The sequence below is a fragment of the Hylobates moloch genome, unplaced genomic scaffold (genome assembly GCF_009828535.3).
Source record: "Hylobates moloch isolate HMO894 unplaced genomic scaffold, HMol_V3 SCAFFOLD_3, whole genome shotgun sequence".
NCBI lineage: Eukaryota > Metazoa > Chordata > Mammalia > Primates > Hylobatidae > Hylobates > Hylobates moloch.
This window is the reverse complement of record NW_026652278.1, coordinates 183849-198788: the sequence shown is the minus strand read 5'-3', so window position 1 is coordinate 198788 and position 14940 is coordinate 183849. Positions and strand designations below refer to the sequence as shown.

General features: G+C 51.4%; 2 protein-coding genes across 5 annotated transcripts in view; both read left to right on the top strand.

The window, feature by feature from the left end:
- The window catches only part of PAOX (polyamine oxidase), a 20026-nt gene extending 16409 nt beyond the window's left edge, over positions 1–3617 (top strand). Inside the window, exon 7 of the mRNA XM_032174296.2 lies at positions 3553–3617. Within this exon, the coding sequence (XP_032030187.1) occupies positions 3553–3558 (6 nt within the window). The 3' untranslated portion in view covers positions 3559–3617. The remainder of the gene's footprint in view (positions 1–3552) is intronic.
- The window catches only part of MTG1 (mitochondrial ribosome associated GTPase 1), a 33335-nt gene that overhangs the window by 6180 nt on the left and 12215 nt on the right, over positions 1–14940 (top strand). The window contains exons 1-9 of one of the 4 annotated variants that reach the window (XM_058435857.1): positions 2029–2183; positions 3553–3619; positions 4008–4110; positions 8219–8299; positions 8957–9013; positions 9316–9406; positions 11281–11342; positions 11899–11995; positions 12436–12517. In XM_058435857.1, the coding sequence (XP_058291840.1) occupies positions 2072–2183; positions 3553–3619; positions 4008–4110; positions 8219–8299; positions 8957–9013; positions 9316–9406; positions 11281–11342; positions 11899–11995; positions 12436–12517 (752 nt within the window). In that variant the 5' untranslated portion in view covers positions 2029–2071. Of the gene's footprint in view, positions 1–2028; positions 2184–2212; positions 2637–3552; positions 3620–4007; positions 4111–8218; positions 8300–8956; positions 9014–9315; positions 9407–11280; positions 11343–11898; positions 11996–12435; positions 12518–14940 lie in introns of those variants that run through there. The other 3 variants (XM_058435854.1, XM_058435856.1, XM_058435855.1) reach the window with 3 other exon arrangements.

Sequence of the window (14940 nt, the reverse complement as noted above, 5' to 3'; positions counted from 1 at the left end):
GCTGGGGTGAGTGTGCTGGGTGCTGGGGTGTGTTGGGGTGGGGGCAGTGCTGGGGGTTGTTGGGGTGTGGGTAGTGTTGGGTGCTGGGGGGTGTTGGGGTGAGTGTGCTGGGTGTCGGGGGGTGTTGGGGTGTGGGCAGTGCTGGGGTACCAGGTGGTATTGGGGTGAGCGTGCTGGGAGTCCAGGCCCCTCTCCGGCCCCTCCACCTCAGCCTGGATCTGCAGGGCTCCTCTCTTCTCACCCTCTGGTCTCTGCTCAAATCGTCCCTCCTAGGGCATTCCCTGACCCCCAGCCTCCCGAGCCCCAGCCTCCCTCTGTAGCCAGCAGCCCCATCTGCATTTGCTGTGTCACCAGACTGGTCTCTCTGGGGACACCTGCCCATCAGACACCTGTGAGAGAAATTCAAATTCCACAGGGTTTTATTGTGGTTTTGTGCTCCTAGGACCATGAGGGAATGCAGCTTCCTTCAAGTACAAAAATCTTTATCGTTGACATTTAGGGTTTCATCAGTTCTGTATCCCAGGGACAAAGGCAGCAAGACCCAGGCTGCCCCCTCTGGGAGTGAGGGACCGGCTTGGTGAGGAGGGGGCTTGGGGGCATTGACCTAGCAGGAGGCCCTGACTGCCCCACTCAGCCCAGAACCACCTGGGAGGCTTCTGTCTTCCACAGAGGGGCCACGTCTCTCATCCCCAAAAATGTTTATAGCTAGGCGTTAGGCTATTAGGTGGTTTAAGAACATCAGAACCATGGCAATATTTTTGTACTTAGAATTTGAGCATGTTTGGTATTTTCAGTAGCTTGTTTAAAAAATTCCAGCAGAGGCTGGGTGCCATGGCTCATGCCTGTAATTCCAGCACTTTGGGAGGCTGAGGTGGGCAGATCACCTGAGGTCAGAGTTCGAGACCAGCCTGGCCAACACAGCGAAACCCCATCTCTCCTAAAAATACAAAAAAATAAGGTGGGTGTGGTGGTGTGCACCTGTAGTCCCAGCTACTCAGGAGGCTAAGGCAGGAGAATTGCTTGAACTCGGGAGGCGGAGGTTGCAGTGAGCCAAGATTGCGCCACTGTACTCCAGCCTGGCGACAGAGCAAGACTCCGTCTTAAAAATAAAAATTCCGGTAGAGTAATACTCTTGTAACACAATGTGCAATTGAGCAGTTGCTGACTGCTGATTTAGAGTTGAAATCCGACTACATTCATGTCTAGTCTTGGACAGTGGAGAATATTTCAGCCTCATTGTATTAATCGGTTTAATTTAGCAGAACTGCAGTCAGTATTTGGAAACGGTTTATTTGTTATATTAAACCTTGAAGTACTTGAGGCCGCGCGCAGTGGCTCATGCCTGTAATCCCAGCATTTTGGGAGGCTGAGACAGGTAGATCACTTGAGGTCAGGAGTTCGAGACCAGCCTGGCCAACATGGTGGAGCTCCATCTCTACTAAAAATACAAAATCAGCCGGGCGTGGTGGCAGGCGCCAGTAATCCCAGCTACTCGGGAGGGTGAGGTGGGAGAATCCCTTGAACTCGGGAGTTGGAGGTTGCAATGAGCGAGATCGTGCCACTGCACTCTTGGGCAACAGAGCGGAGACTCCGTCTCAAACAAAACAAAACAAACAAAAACCCCGAAGTACTTAAAAAGAAAATGGAGAGATTACATTTATAAGATAAATTTAAAGTATTTGAGAGATTTTAACCAAATTGTAAAAAGAGATTGCTAAATTTTTACACTTATACTCAGGATATGCTTAAGGGAGAACGATGATTTTTAATATTTAATGAATATTAATAAATCTGCGAATTACTTAAAAGCACAAAACCCAGGAACCCACCCCATCCCCGGGGTCTCGTCGTAATCCCGCTCCGGCGCCCGGGCCACCATTCGTCCCTCCCCCTGGGCCCGGGCCCCGCCCACTCCGGGCTTCGCCGGGGGCGGAGGCAACGTCGTGCGCACGCGCGGGCAGTGCCGCGGACCCATGGAGCGCCGGAAGCCCGCAGGGCCGGAACCTCAGAGGCGGGTCGCGGCGGCGCAGAGGAGGTCAGTTGCGGGAGCGCTTCCGGGGACGGTGCCGCCATGAGACTGACTCCGCGCGCGCTGTGCAGCGCCGCCAAGGCCGCCTGGCGGGAGAACTTCCCCCTGCGCGGTCGCGACGTGGCGCGCTGGTTCCCGGGCCACATGGCCAAGGGTGAGGCACGGCGGGGAGGGCAAGGTCATGCCCACGGCCGCGGCGGGTCCGCTTCCCTCCCACCCCCGTTTCGGCCGTCGCCTGCCTCTCCCGGTCGTCCTGGGCTGGCCCCGCCCCTCCTCCCTCGTCTCCCCTCCTTACCCGGTCTCACCCTCTCCCGGAGCCGCCGAGACCCCTTCCCCTGCGCAGCTGCTGGAGAGTCCCGTTCCCGCGAGTGCCCCCGCAGCGCAGCCTCGGGCCCGGGGCCTGCTTGGCCTCCGACCTCTGGCTCGCCGCCCTTGTCCTCGGTTCCCGGCAAGTGCCTTCTGCCCGTTTAATCCCCCGAAGCCTCCGTTTCCACATGTTCTTGACAAGATAGACTTTTTGAGTCTTTTGGGAACTAAATGAAACTGGGTATGAAGGCACCTGTTCAGCTTTAACTCATATCTTGAGTCGTTCTCCTGCTTAACTTTGGTAATTCTTACTGTTTGTCACAATTCGGCCCCAAGAAGACCTCTGGGGCCGGCCCAGCCGCTCTAGGTGTTGTGATGGCGACTCCTGCGTCGGCTCTGCGTGCACTGGGGGCCGAGGGGGAAGAAGGGCCCGTATGGGTTTCTGAGGCTGTGTCCTCGGTCTTTGGACAACACTGGAGGGGAAGAAGGCTGGAAGCATTGTTATCTTGGTTGTGTGTGGTATTCCTGGTTAGGGGACTATCGTCGTCATCCCCACGAGGTGGTAGGGGCCCAATGAGTCAGTGTTACTCTGTTTTATAGCCCAGATTAAGACCCGTGGAAAGGCCCAGCGCGGTGGCGCACGCTTGTAATCCCAATGCTTTGGGAGGCCGAGGTGGGCAGATCACGAGGTCAGGACGTCGAGACCAGCCTGGCCAGCATGGTGAAACCGCGTCTCTACAAAAAATTAGCCGGGCATGGTGGCGCGTGCCAGTAGTCCCAGCTACTCGGAGGCTGAGGCAGGAGAATTGCTTGAACCTGGTAGGCGGAGGTTGCAGTGAGCCGAGATCGCGTCACTGCCCTCCAGCCTGGGTGACAGAGCAAGACTCAGTCCCAAAAAACAAAAACAAAAAAACGACCCATGGAAGTCAAATTATTTCACCTAGAGTCAGCCATGAGTCAGGTGGTGAAGACCGCATCTGGCTTTTGACACGTGGCCCACCCTTGGCAGGGTGCCTCCCGGTCTCCCATTCCGAGGGTGTGGACTTTGGAGGAGGCGCTCAGCGGATGTTATCTGTTACCATTGCTTAGTACGCTTCACTCAGATGTAGTCTTTTTAGGTTATTTATGGTGGCGTGTCATTCTGGACGATTCAGCTTGAATCGATCACTCTAGAAAGGTTGTGAGCCCCTTCGCTGAGGCGTCCTTCTGTTTTCCAGGGCTGAAGAAGATGCAGAGCAGCCTGAAGCTGGTGGACTGTATCATCGAGGTCCACGATGCCCGGATATCCTTTCACAGAGTAGGGGAGGCCCCTCTGCCTGAAGTCATATTACACATTAGAATTACCTGGGGAGGCTTTTAAAAATACGAATTGCTAGGCCCCTTTCCAGACCAGTTAATCAGAATCTGTGGTGTGGGGTCCAGACTGCGTGTCTTTGAAACTTCATTGTAAATACATATATCTGGGTCACTCAAGCCTGACAGTGCGGTGCAGCAGTGGAATTCTCTAGATAGGCTATGAAACCTCCGTTTAAATGTTCCTGCCAACTGGGGCTTTCCTCCTGTACTTGGGGAATGAATTGGCAAGATGTGATGATTCGTTCACTGATGGCAAGAAAAAAGGTTGGTTGGCTGGTAAAGCTTTGGAGGAATTTTTACCTTAATTTCGCCACATCCCACTTTCAGGCCGCAACCCTCTGTTTCAGGAAACCCTTGGGCTTAAGCCTCACTTGCTGGTCCTCAACAAGATGGACTTGGCGGATCTTACAGAGCAGCAGGTAAAGGCCTTTCTCTCAGACGCCTTCAGCCGTGTGGCTGTGTTTTCCCTAGGTCGCTTGTTCTAACGGAAGAGTTGCTGGACGCACACTTGTCAGTTTGCCCAGGCAGGCTCTGCTTCAGAAACAGCCCTTTGCTTTGCAGAAGCGTGCCGGCATCGTTTCTCATATGGCGTGCCTCCGTCTAACGTGTTGTTCGTGACCTGGACACTCAGTGAGTGCACGTCTCCTGTGGGAAGTGGCCAGGTTGTGATGCCAGAGCCCGAGTGGTCAGTGAGTGCGCGTTGTGGGCGGCAAGCCACCCAGGTGCCGAGGCAAGAGACCGAGGACACGAGCTGCTCCAGTGTAATAAAATATATAAAATAAGAATAGTTATACTAGATATGAATCATAGGTATGATTATATATGAATAGCATTAATCATTAGTTTGTAGCAATTACATTTTATTCCAGTATTATTATAATCCTCGCTCTATAATCATAACCTAGGAAAAACCAGGCCAAACAGAGATAGGAGCTGAGGAGACACAGTGAGAAGTGACCAGAAGACAAGAGTGTGAGCCTTCTGTTATGCCTGGACAGGGCCACCAGAGGGCTCCTTGGTCTAGCGGTGACGCCAGCGTCTGGGAAGACGCCCGTTGCCAAGTGGACCGTGGTCTAGCGGTAGGATCAGTGCCAAGAAAAAACACCTGCTACTTAGCAGACCAGGAAAGGGAGTCTCCCTTTCCCCAGGGGAGTTTAGAGAAGACTCTGCTCCTCCACCTCTTGTGGAGAGCCTGACATTAGTCAGGGCCGCCCACAGTTATCCGGAGGCCTTAACCGTCTCCCTGTGATGCTGTGCTTCAGTGGTCACGCTCCTAGTCCACCTTCATGTTCCATCTTGTACACCTGGCTCTGCCTTTTAGATAGCAGTAGCAAAATTAGTGAAAGTACTGAAAGTCTCTGATAAGCAGAAATAATGGCGTAAGCTGTCTCTCTCTCTCCCTCCCTCTCTGCCTTGGCTGCCAGGCAGGGAAGGGCCCCTTGTCCAGTGGACACGTGACCCATGTGTGTAGGGACCAGCCCCACAGGGTCGGTGGGTCTCTCCCTGTGTGTGGCGACGAGAGAGTGTAGAAATAAAGACACAAGATAGAGATAAAAGGCAGCTGGGCCTGGGGGACCACTGCCACCAATGCGCGGAGACCGGTAGTGGCTCTGAATGTCTGGTTGCACTGTTATTTATTGGATACAAAGCAAAAGGGGCAGGGTAAAGAGTGTGAGTCATCTCCAATGATAGGTAAGGTCACGTGGGTCACGTGTCCACTGGACGGGGGGCCCTTCCCTGCCTGGCAGCCGAGGCAGAGAGAGAAGACAGAGAAAGACAGCTTACGCCATTATTTCTACATATCAGAGACTATTAGTACTTTCACTAGTTTATTACTGCTATCTAGAAGGCAGAGCCAGGTGTACAGGATGGAACATGAAGGCGGACTAGGAGCGTGACCACTGAAGCACAGCATCACAGGGAGATGGTTAGGCCTCCGGATAACTGCGGGAAAGCTTGACTGATGTCAGGTCCTCCACAAGAGGTGGAGGAGCAGAGTCTTCTCTAAACTCCCCCGGGGAAAAGGTGACTCCCTTTCCCGGTCTGCTAAGTAGCGGGTGTTGTTCCTTGACACCTTTTGCTACCGCTAGACCACTGTCCGCTCGGCAACGGGCGTCTTCCCAGATGCTGGCGTCACCGCTAGACCAAGGAGCCCTTCTGGTGGCCCTGTCCGGGCATAACAGAAGGCTCGCACTCTTGTCTTCTGGTCACACCTCACTATGTCCCCTCAGCTCCTATCTCTGTATGGCCTGGTTTTTCCTAGGTTATGATTATAGAGCAGGGATTATTATAATACTGGAATAAAGAGTAATTGCTACAAACTAATAATTAATGATATTCATATATAATCATATCTAAGATCTGTATCTGGTATAACTATTCTTGTTTTATATTTTGTTATACTGGAACAGCTCGTGTCCTCGGTCTCTTGCCTCGGCACCTGGGTGGCTTGCCGCCCACACACGTGACCTTACCTATCATTGGAGATGGCTCACACTCCTTACCCTGCCGCTTTTGCTTTGTATCCAATAAATATTAGTGCAGCTAGACATTCAGGGCCACTACCGGTCTCTGCGTCTTGGTGGTAGTGGTCCCCCGGGCACAGCTGTCTTTTCTTTTATCTCTTTGTGTTGTGTCTTATTTTCTTTCTTTCTTTTTTTTTTTTTTTTTTTGAGACAGAGTCTTGCTCTGTCGCCCAGGCTGGAGTGCAGTGGTGCAGTCTCGACTCACTGCAAGCTCTGCCTCCCGGGTTCACGCCATTCTCCTGCCTCAGCCTCCCAAGTAGCTGGGACTACAGGTGCCCGCCACCACGCCCGGCTAATTTTTTGTATTTTTAGTAGAGACGGGGTTTCACCGTGTTAGCCAGGATGGTCTCAATCTCCTGACCTCATGATCCGCCCTCCTCGGCCTCCCAATGTGCTGGGATTACAAGCGTGAGCCACCACACCCAGCCTTTGTGTCTTATTTTCTACAGTCTCTCATCTCCGCACACGGGGAGAGAAACCCACCGACCCTGTGGGGCTGGACCCTGCAGCGTGTCTGCTGTGGGAAGTGGTCAAGCTGTGCTGCCAGAGCCCGAGTGGTGGCCACAGCGGCGCTGTGGACCTTTCCTTGCTGATGGGGTCTCTGTGTCTGCTGTGTCTCACGTGGCCGCCTGTGAGCACCTGACTTGTGTCTACTGCCACATGTGACTTTCACATTTTGCTTCATTAGTTTTAGTAGCCACACGAGGCCATTCTGGTCTGAGGTCTTCTGTGGTGGTTGTGGTGCCCCAGGTGTCCGGTTTGCCGCTGTGAACCAAGGACTTGTCTGCCAGCCAGCTTGTGCACACCTTGGGATTTCAGAAGCTGAGAGCGCTGCTGGGAGGCCCAAAGGAGCTAAAGGATTTCTCCCAAGCAAAGAGCAGAGTCAGGGGTGCAGGTGACCCTGGGCGAGGTGTGTGGAGGTAAAAAACGCAGATGTGGAACTATGGAACTGGCCCGTTGTCCCACACAGCTGATGTTTATGGTTTCTTTTGAGTAAACGTAGAAATGGACCCCCCCCCCAGCCCCCAGTCTTTTTTTTTTTGAGATGCAGTTTTGCTATTGTTGCCCAGGCTGGAGTGCAATAGCGCGATCTCGGCTCACTGCAGCTTCCACCTCCTGAGTTCAAGCAGTTTTCCTGTCAGCGTCCCGAGTAGCTGGGATTACAGGCGTGCGCCATCACACCCAGCTAATTTTTGTATTTTTGTATTTTGTATCTTTAGTAGAGACAAGGTTTCACCATGTTGGCCAGGCTGGTCTCAAACTCCTGACCTCAGGTGATCCACCCGCCTTGGCCTCCCAAAGTGCTGGGATTACAGGTGTGAGCCACTGCGCCCGGCCTTTTTTTTTTTTTTTTTTTTTTTTAATCATCGCAAGTGTTTTCACTAGTTGGTACTTTTATGTCATATCAGTGGCTACTCCTGCCTTTGAAAATGCGACTTTTTGTAGACTGGTGGGTGGCCGTCTAGTATAGGGCACAGCAGTGTCTGACCTGGTCGGAGAAAGGCCAGTGCTTCTGAAGAATCAGGGGAGAGAGGTGGACTTGCCCCTGGGTGGCCCTGCCTTCTGCCTCCCTGAGTGGGGACACCCAAGTACATTTACTACCCAGAGTGTGTGGCTTCAGGTGTGTGTCTTATGCTTGATCTCTCTATCCATGTCATCTTGATGGACACCTAAATAAAACCAGCTGAATCAGTGAAGGACTTGTTGATTTAAGCATCAGTCATATTTTAGGTCAGCTGATTAACAACACTGATGTTTAGAAATAGGATATAGCTTTGCACTGGTTTCACTGCATGTTAAGGCCAGTGAATTCAAAAATTAGCTGGGTGTGGTGGCGCATTCCTGTAATCCCTGCTACTTGGGAGGCTGAGGCATGAGAATCGCTTGAACCAGGGAGGCGGAGGTTGCAGGAAGCCGAGATTGTGCTACTGCACTCCAGCCTGGGTGACAGAGCCGAGACTCCAGTAAGAAAAGTAAAATGGAAATGTTTTGTGTCTTTCAGAAAATTATGCAACGCTTAGAAGGAGAAGGCCTAAAAAATGTCGTTTTTACCAACTGTGTAAAGGATGAGAATGTCAAGCAGGTGGGCTTTTCGTCTGTGTTCTCTGACGCTTCTGCTTCAGTGCGTTCGAGGAGCATTATAAACTATTCTATGCTTTAGTAAGAATCAGAGCTTTGGAAAAGATGTAGGTGTTGGTTTCCAGCTGCCACACATGGATGCGATCTCCTGGGGCGAGTGCGTCTCCCTGTGCCGAGGGCACAAGTTCAGGCAGTAGACGCGTTCCGGGGTTGTAGGTGGTCAGAGCCTTTTGGAGACTCAGGTAGCTCATGTTTCCAGTTGTATGTGGTAGAATTTTCTGGCTTGATGTGTTTCTTCATTAAAAGGTAGTTACAGTCACAGCTGTCACTGAAGCCCCGGGTCTGCCCTGCTTGTTTTTGATGGGAGGGGATGGGCATAGGTGGTCCCCGGCCCCAGAGCTCAGTCTGACATCTGCAACCTGGACAGAACTCCAGTTTCCCAACACCGGATACTTGGTGTGCTACCTCCAGATGAAGGGTGACGCCCAGTTTGCCTGTGAAATGTTGGGTAGAATTCCAGATATGAGGTCTCTGTTTTCCTAACGGATATGTGAAAGTGGAGACACTGGAATCCCTAATCCTGTTCTGAGGTGGCAGAAGGAGCGGGTCAGTGCACAGACGTCCGGCCTGGGGCGGCTTCGCGAGTGGGTGTTTGTTGCAGATCATCCCGATGGTCACTGAACTGATTGGGAGGAGCCACCGCTACCACCGAAGAGAGGTTGGTTGGTGGGGCCCAGAGCTGGGAGTGGGAGGTGGGCGTGGGATGGGCCAGCCCCTCCTGCCTGGCCTCTCCGAGGAGAAGGCGCTGCACCCCAGGCAGGGAGGTCCCTCCTTTGTCCTCTCATTCTCTTCAGTGGAAAGGGCTGAGGCCGTCCCCGCTGGGTGGGCAGAGCCTCTGCGTTAACCTCCCTTCTTCCCTGAGCTGGCCTGGCCTGGGGTCCCCTTGCCTGGGTGGGGTTGCGGAGTCTCAGGCTCTAGCGGCCAGGATGGGCCCTGTGACCCCTCTCTCTGCCTGTGCAGAACCTGGAGTACTGTATCATGGTCATCGGGGTCCCCAACGTGGGCAAGTCCTCCCTCATCAACTCCCTCCGGAGGCAGCACCTCAGGAAAGGTACTGGCGTGTGCAGCTGATACCTCAGGAAAGGTACTGGCGCGTGCGGCTGATACCTTAGGAAAGGTACTGGCGCGTGCGGCTGATGGGAAAGGTACTGGCGCGTACTGGCGCATGCGGCTGATGTGCTGACGCCTCCACCTTTCCCGGAGGGGACGTGCTTGAGGAGCACCGCTAGTCTTCTGCTGACCCCGCAGCCCCACAGCACATCTTGTCTCATTCAGTCCAGTTCACAGGAGGGCTGAACAGTGGGACCAGGTCGTTCTGCTGTGAATTTCACACTTAATTTTTCTCTCTTTTAAAATCTTTAACATGAGGATGGCTTTTCTAAACTTTGATATTTGTTCATTTATTTAAATCTCTTTGGGCGCATGGCTCACGCCTGTAATCCCAGCACTTTGGGAGGCCGAGGCGGGCGGATCACGAGGTCAGGAGATAGAGACCATCCTTGCTAAAATGGTGAAACCCCGTCTCTACTAAAAATACAAAAAATTAGCCGGGCGTGGTGGCGGGCACCTGTAGTCCCAGCTACTCGGGAGGCTGAGGCAGGAGAATGACGTGAACCCAGGAGGTGGAGCTTGCAGTGAGCCGAGATTGCACCACTGCACTCCAGCCTGGGTGACAGAGCGAGACTCCGTCTCAAAAAAAAAAAATCCCTTTGATCCAGAGAATTCAAAGTGTGTGAAGTAGACGGGGCTGGATTATCAGGCAGGGAGGCTGCAAGGCCACTCCTCAGATGCGTCTGCCTTCCTGTTGCTGGAGGTTTCCTGGACTCTGGAGTCACAGGCGCTCCTCTCCTCCCTCCGTGCCTGTTCTCAGACTCGAATTCAAAGCTGGAGCCCCGAGCACCCTTCACTGCCCCGTGAGCTCTTTTCCTTAAGTGTTTTCAAGTTTAATTCAAGTCCTTGTTGGCTTCATTTTTCACATTAATAAGGTATTTATTAACAAACCCATTCATGATGTGCAAATCTGAAGGCTTTAAACTATGGTGAACTATTATTTTATGGAGAGGGTGTTTTTGGTGCTAATTGGAGAGTTGTTACATTTATTCTTTTATTTTTAAGCGTGTTATTTTTTATCAGTTGTATTAAGTGCATTTATAGGGTTATGCAGCCAGCACCACTATTTTCAAATATTTTGGTTACCTGAAAATGAAACTCTGTAAATACGAAGAGTCCCTCCCCCAGTCTCCTACACCCCTCGTTCCACTTTCTGTCTGTGAATTCCATGACTGTACCTCCTCCAAGTGGACTCACAGTACTTGGCCTTTTGTGACTGGCTGATGTCACTGATTGTGATGTCCTCAAGGTTCGTCTGTGTTGTCCTGAGTGTCAGAATTTTATTCCTTTTTAAGGCTGATCACCCCATCGTGTGTGCAGACCACATCCTGTCTGTCCATTCATCTGGATGGACACTTGTGTTTTTTATTCTTGGGTTGTTTGTCCACAGTGGAGTGGCCTCTCCTTGGGACACACCCTGAGCCGGGTCCTAGAGCAGCCAGCCTCCTGTGGACAGTGCTGTGGGAGGCAGGCTGACCTTGGGGTGCAGGGGTGGGTCCAGGAGGGAGGTGGGGGACTGCGTGGAAGGAGCAGCTCTTGTCAGACCTCTGCAGTCTGACAGTGCCTTTCCAGTCCTGGGGAGTTAAGTTCTGGTGCATTTGATAAAGAATCTCAGTCTCTGTGTGGCTTGGAAAGTGCCCTTGCTGTGAGCTGGTTTGGGACTGAAAGTGAAACAAATTACAGCCTTGGGAAGCTCATCTGGCTTTTAGGTGTTTCCATTTTGGCCAGATGTGTTTGTTACATACGTCTCCCTGCTTATTCTGAAGCTTCTGTGTTTAGTATACATTTGAGCCTCCTTTTCTCCTTTTCCTACAGGAAAAGCCACTAGGGTGGGTGGCGAGCCTGGGATCACCAGAGCTGTGATGTCCAAAATTCAGGTGGAGTCCTCAGGGGCCAGGCCCAGCACTCTGTCAGGAGCTCTGCGGGTGTCTGGCACCTGCCGACCTCTGCGTGGCTTCCTGCTGCTGACCACGCTTCCCTCCCCTCCACTCAGTGTCCCCGCTGAGCACCCCCGGGGCAGGCACTGCCCCCACCCTCACTCCACAGTCCTCATAGTCTTTACGCCAAACCTTTGGGGAGGGCAACGCTGTTTTCCCCATTTCCAGAGGAGGCCACTGTCCAGGCCCATGCAGCGGTCAGGACAGACCTGAGTGGGCCCCCCTGCCCCCCGCCCTCCACTCCCTTCCTTGTGTTCTCCTTGGGAGCAGAAGATAAGCTGTTGGGACCTGATGCTTTTATTTATTCTCCAAATTAAGTGGGAATTAGATCCTCTGGGGAATCCTAGAGCTTGGTGAGAGTGACGCTGCTATGGGGTTGGGTCCCTGAGGCCTTCCTTGGAGCATTGGGTGCCAGGGGCTGCCCAGGCTTCCTGAGTGGCCCACCTGGGTGGGAGGCTGACACTGTGGCCTGATCATGCCCTCTGTGCCCACACAGGTCTCTGAGCGGCCCCTGATGTTCCTGTTGGACACTCCTGGCGTGCTGGCTCCTCGGATTGAAAGTGTGGAGACAGGCCTGAAGCTGGCCCTGTGTGGTGAGCCGGGGCTGGGGCTGGGGCTGGGGCCGGGGCCCCTGTCACCCCACCTTTAGGGCTGGCTTTGGCACAGGGCCCCTAGACTGGAGTTGTTACTGCCTTTGACCTGGTTGCTGCCAGACCTTCCTCGAAGCTTAGTGTGAGAGCTGTAGTAGTGCACAGCTGACAGGCACTGGTCACCATTACACCCTGCCCCATGAGTGGCGTTCGCTTTCCCCATTTGACGGACCAGGGCAGAGAGGTTGGTCGCAGGTGCCAGGCAGGAGTGGGGGCCGGGACCACAGCCGAGTGCCATCCTCTGGGTTAGTGTCTTTGTCGGTGGGTGGCCTCCTCCTTATGGCACGCTGTCTTTGGGCTGGGACTGGAAGGGATGTGTTTGAGCTTGGCAGGAGCACAGGTGTGGCTGTTTCCAGTGCTCACCTCAGCTGCTGCTTCCACAGGAACGGTGCTGGACCACCTGGTCGGGGAGGAGACCATGGCTGACTACCTGCTGTACACCCTCAACAAACACCAGCGCTTTGGGTGAGTGCAGTGAATGCAGGGCAGCTGGGGCCCCTCCTCCTAGTCACCTCATTTGAAAAAAAAAACAAAAAAACCCCCAGCATTATAAAGGTATTATAAACACAGTAACCTGCACATCATTTAAAGTGTCCAGTTGGACAAGTTCGGGAGTATGGCTACGTCTGTGAAAGCAACACACAATTAAGCAAACGAGCGTTCCTGTCACCCCCAGTCCCTGCTCCTCCTTCATGAAATCAAGGAAACGAGCGCTCCCGTCACCCCCAGTCCCTGCTCCTCTTCCATGAAATCAAGGAAACGAGCGCTCCCGTCACCCCTAGTCCCTGTGCTCCTTCGTGATTACTCCTTCCTGCCCCTCCCTGAGCCCAGGCAGCCGTCTTCTGTCCCTGTAGGTTGCTTTGGGTTTTCTAGAATTCCACATAGACGGAATCACACAGGATGTGCACTCTTGTCGATCTGTCACTCGGCACGATTGTTGTGTGATCCCTGTGTGTCGTAGCGTGTTGTCCGTAATTCATCCTTTTTGTTGCCAGGCAGTTTCAGCGTCCAGGTGCGCTGCAGTTTATCCCTTCACCTGTTGATGGATGTGTGGGTTGTTTGCAGGTTTTGGCTATTGCAGATAAAGCTGCTGTGAACATTCATGTACCGACAGGTCTTGGTGTAGACACGGGCTTTCGTTTCCCTTGGGTAAAATACCTAGGAGTAGACTGGCCAGATCATACGGGAGGCATATGTTTGAGTTTTTAAGAAACCGCCACATTGTTTTCCAAGGTAGTTACACTGTTTTATATGCCACACGCAGGGAATGAGTCCTTTAGTTTCTCTAAGATCAGTCTTTTAACTTTCCCGTCTGATGGGCGGGCGTGTGGAGGTGTCGCATAGCATTTCAATGTGCATTTCCCTGATGACAGTGACGTTGAGCATCTTCATGTGCTTATTTGTGATCCCTCTCTGGGGAAATATCTGTTCAAATCCTTTTCCCTTTTTTTTTTTTTTTTTTGTCATTGTTGTTTTTTTTTTTTTTATTTTTAATTTTTAATTTTTTTTTTTTTTTTTTGAGACAGGGTCTCAGTTACCCAGGCTGAAGTGCAGTGGTACAGTCTCAGCTCACTGCAGTCACTGCAGCCGGACCTCCTGGGCTCAAGCGATCCTCCCACTTCAGCCTCCCAAGTAGCTGAGACTACAGGCATGTGCCACCACACATAGCTAATTTTTGTATTTTTTGTAGAGAGAGGGTTTTCCCATGTTGCCCAGGCTGGTCTTGAACTCCTGGGCTCAAGGGATCTGCCCACCTCAGCCTCCCAAAGCATTGGGATTATAGGCGTGAGGCACCATGCCCAGCCTGTAATCTTCTTCTAATATATTCTGGATGCAAGTCCTTAATCAGAGATACGGTTTGTAGATACTGTCTTTAAGTCTGTGCGTTGTCTTTTCAGCCCTCTTAACAGTGTCTTCTGAGGAGTAGAATTGTTACTTTTCATGCAGTCCAGTTTATCAGCTAGATCTTTTCCAGAGTACTCTTGTTGTCGTATCTAAGAAATCTGTGTCTAAACCAGGGTCACAAGGGTTTCCTCACTGAAGATAGATGGTTTTAGGTTTTGCATTTAGGGCTATGATCCTTTTTGATTTTTTGGTGTATGGTACAAGCTGCAGATTGAAGTTCTTTTTTTTTGCACATGGAGAACCAGTTGTTCCAGAAACATTTGTTGCAAAGACTATCTTTTCTCCACTGAATTGTCTTTGCATCTTTGTCACAAATCAGTTGTCCATATGTGTGTGGGTCTGTTTGTGGACTCTTCGTGTGTCACTTTTCTATGTGACCAACCGTCTTAGTAACTGGTTCTAACTTAATATGAGACTTGAAATCAGGCAGTGCTGGTACCCCCCACTCTTCTTTGTCAAAATTGCTTTGTCTGTTCCTGGTTCTTTGCATTCTCATGCATTTTTCAGTCACTTTGTCAGTTTCTACAAAAATCCCTGTTTTTCTTGAGGCCGGGTGGCAGATTCCCCTGAATTTATAGGTCAGTGTGGGGAAGAATTGACAATATTGTAACATTGAGTCTCTGACCCGTGAATACAGTGTATCTCTTCATTTATTTAGGTCTTCAGTTTTTCTTTGCAGTGTTTTGTAGTTTATAGTACTAGGTCTTTTATACCTTTTGTAAGATTTATATTTAACTCTTTTTAAACTTTTAATGCTAAGATTTATCTTTTGTTACAAAATACATGTTTTCAGGGTACCTATGATATTTTGATGCATTCATATAATGTGTAATGATCAGATCAGGGTAATTGGGATATCGATCATCCCAAACATGTCCCTTCATGCTGGAAACATTTGAATTGCTCTCTTCTGGTATTTGAAATATACTGTAGATTCCTGTTAACTGTAGTCACCCTACCGAACTATTTATTAATCAACCTCT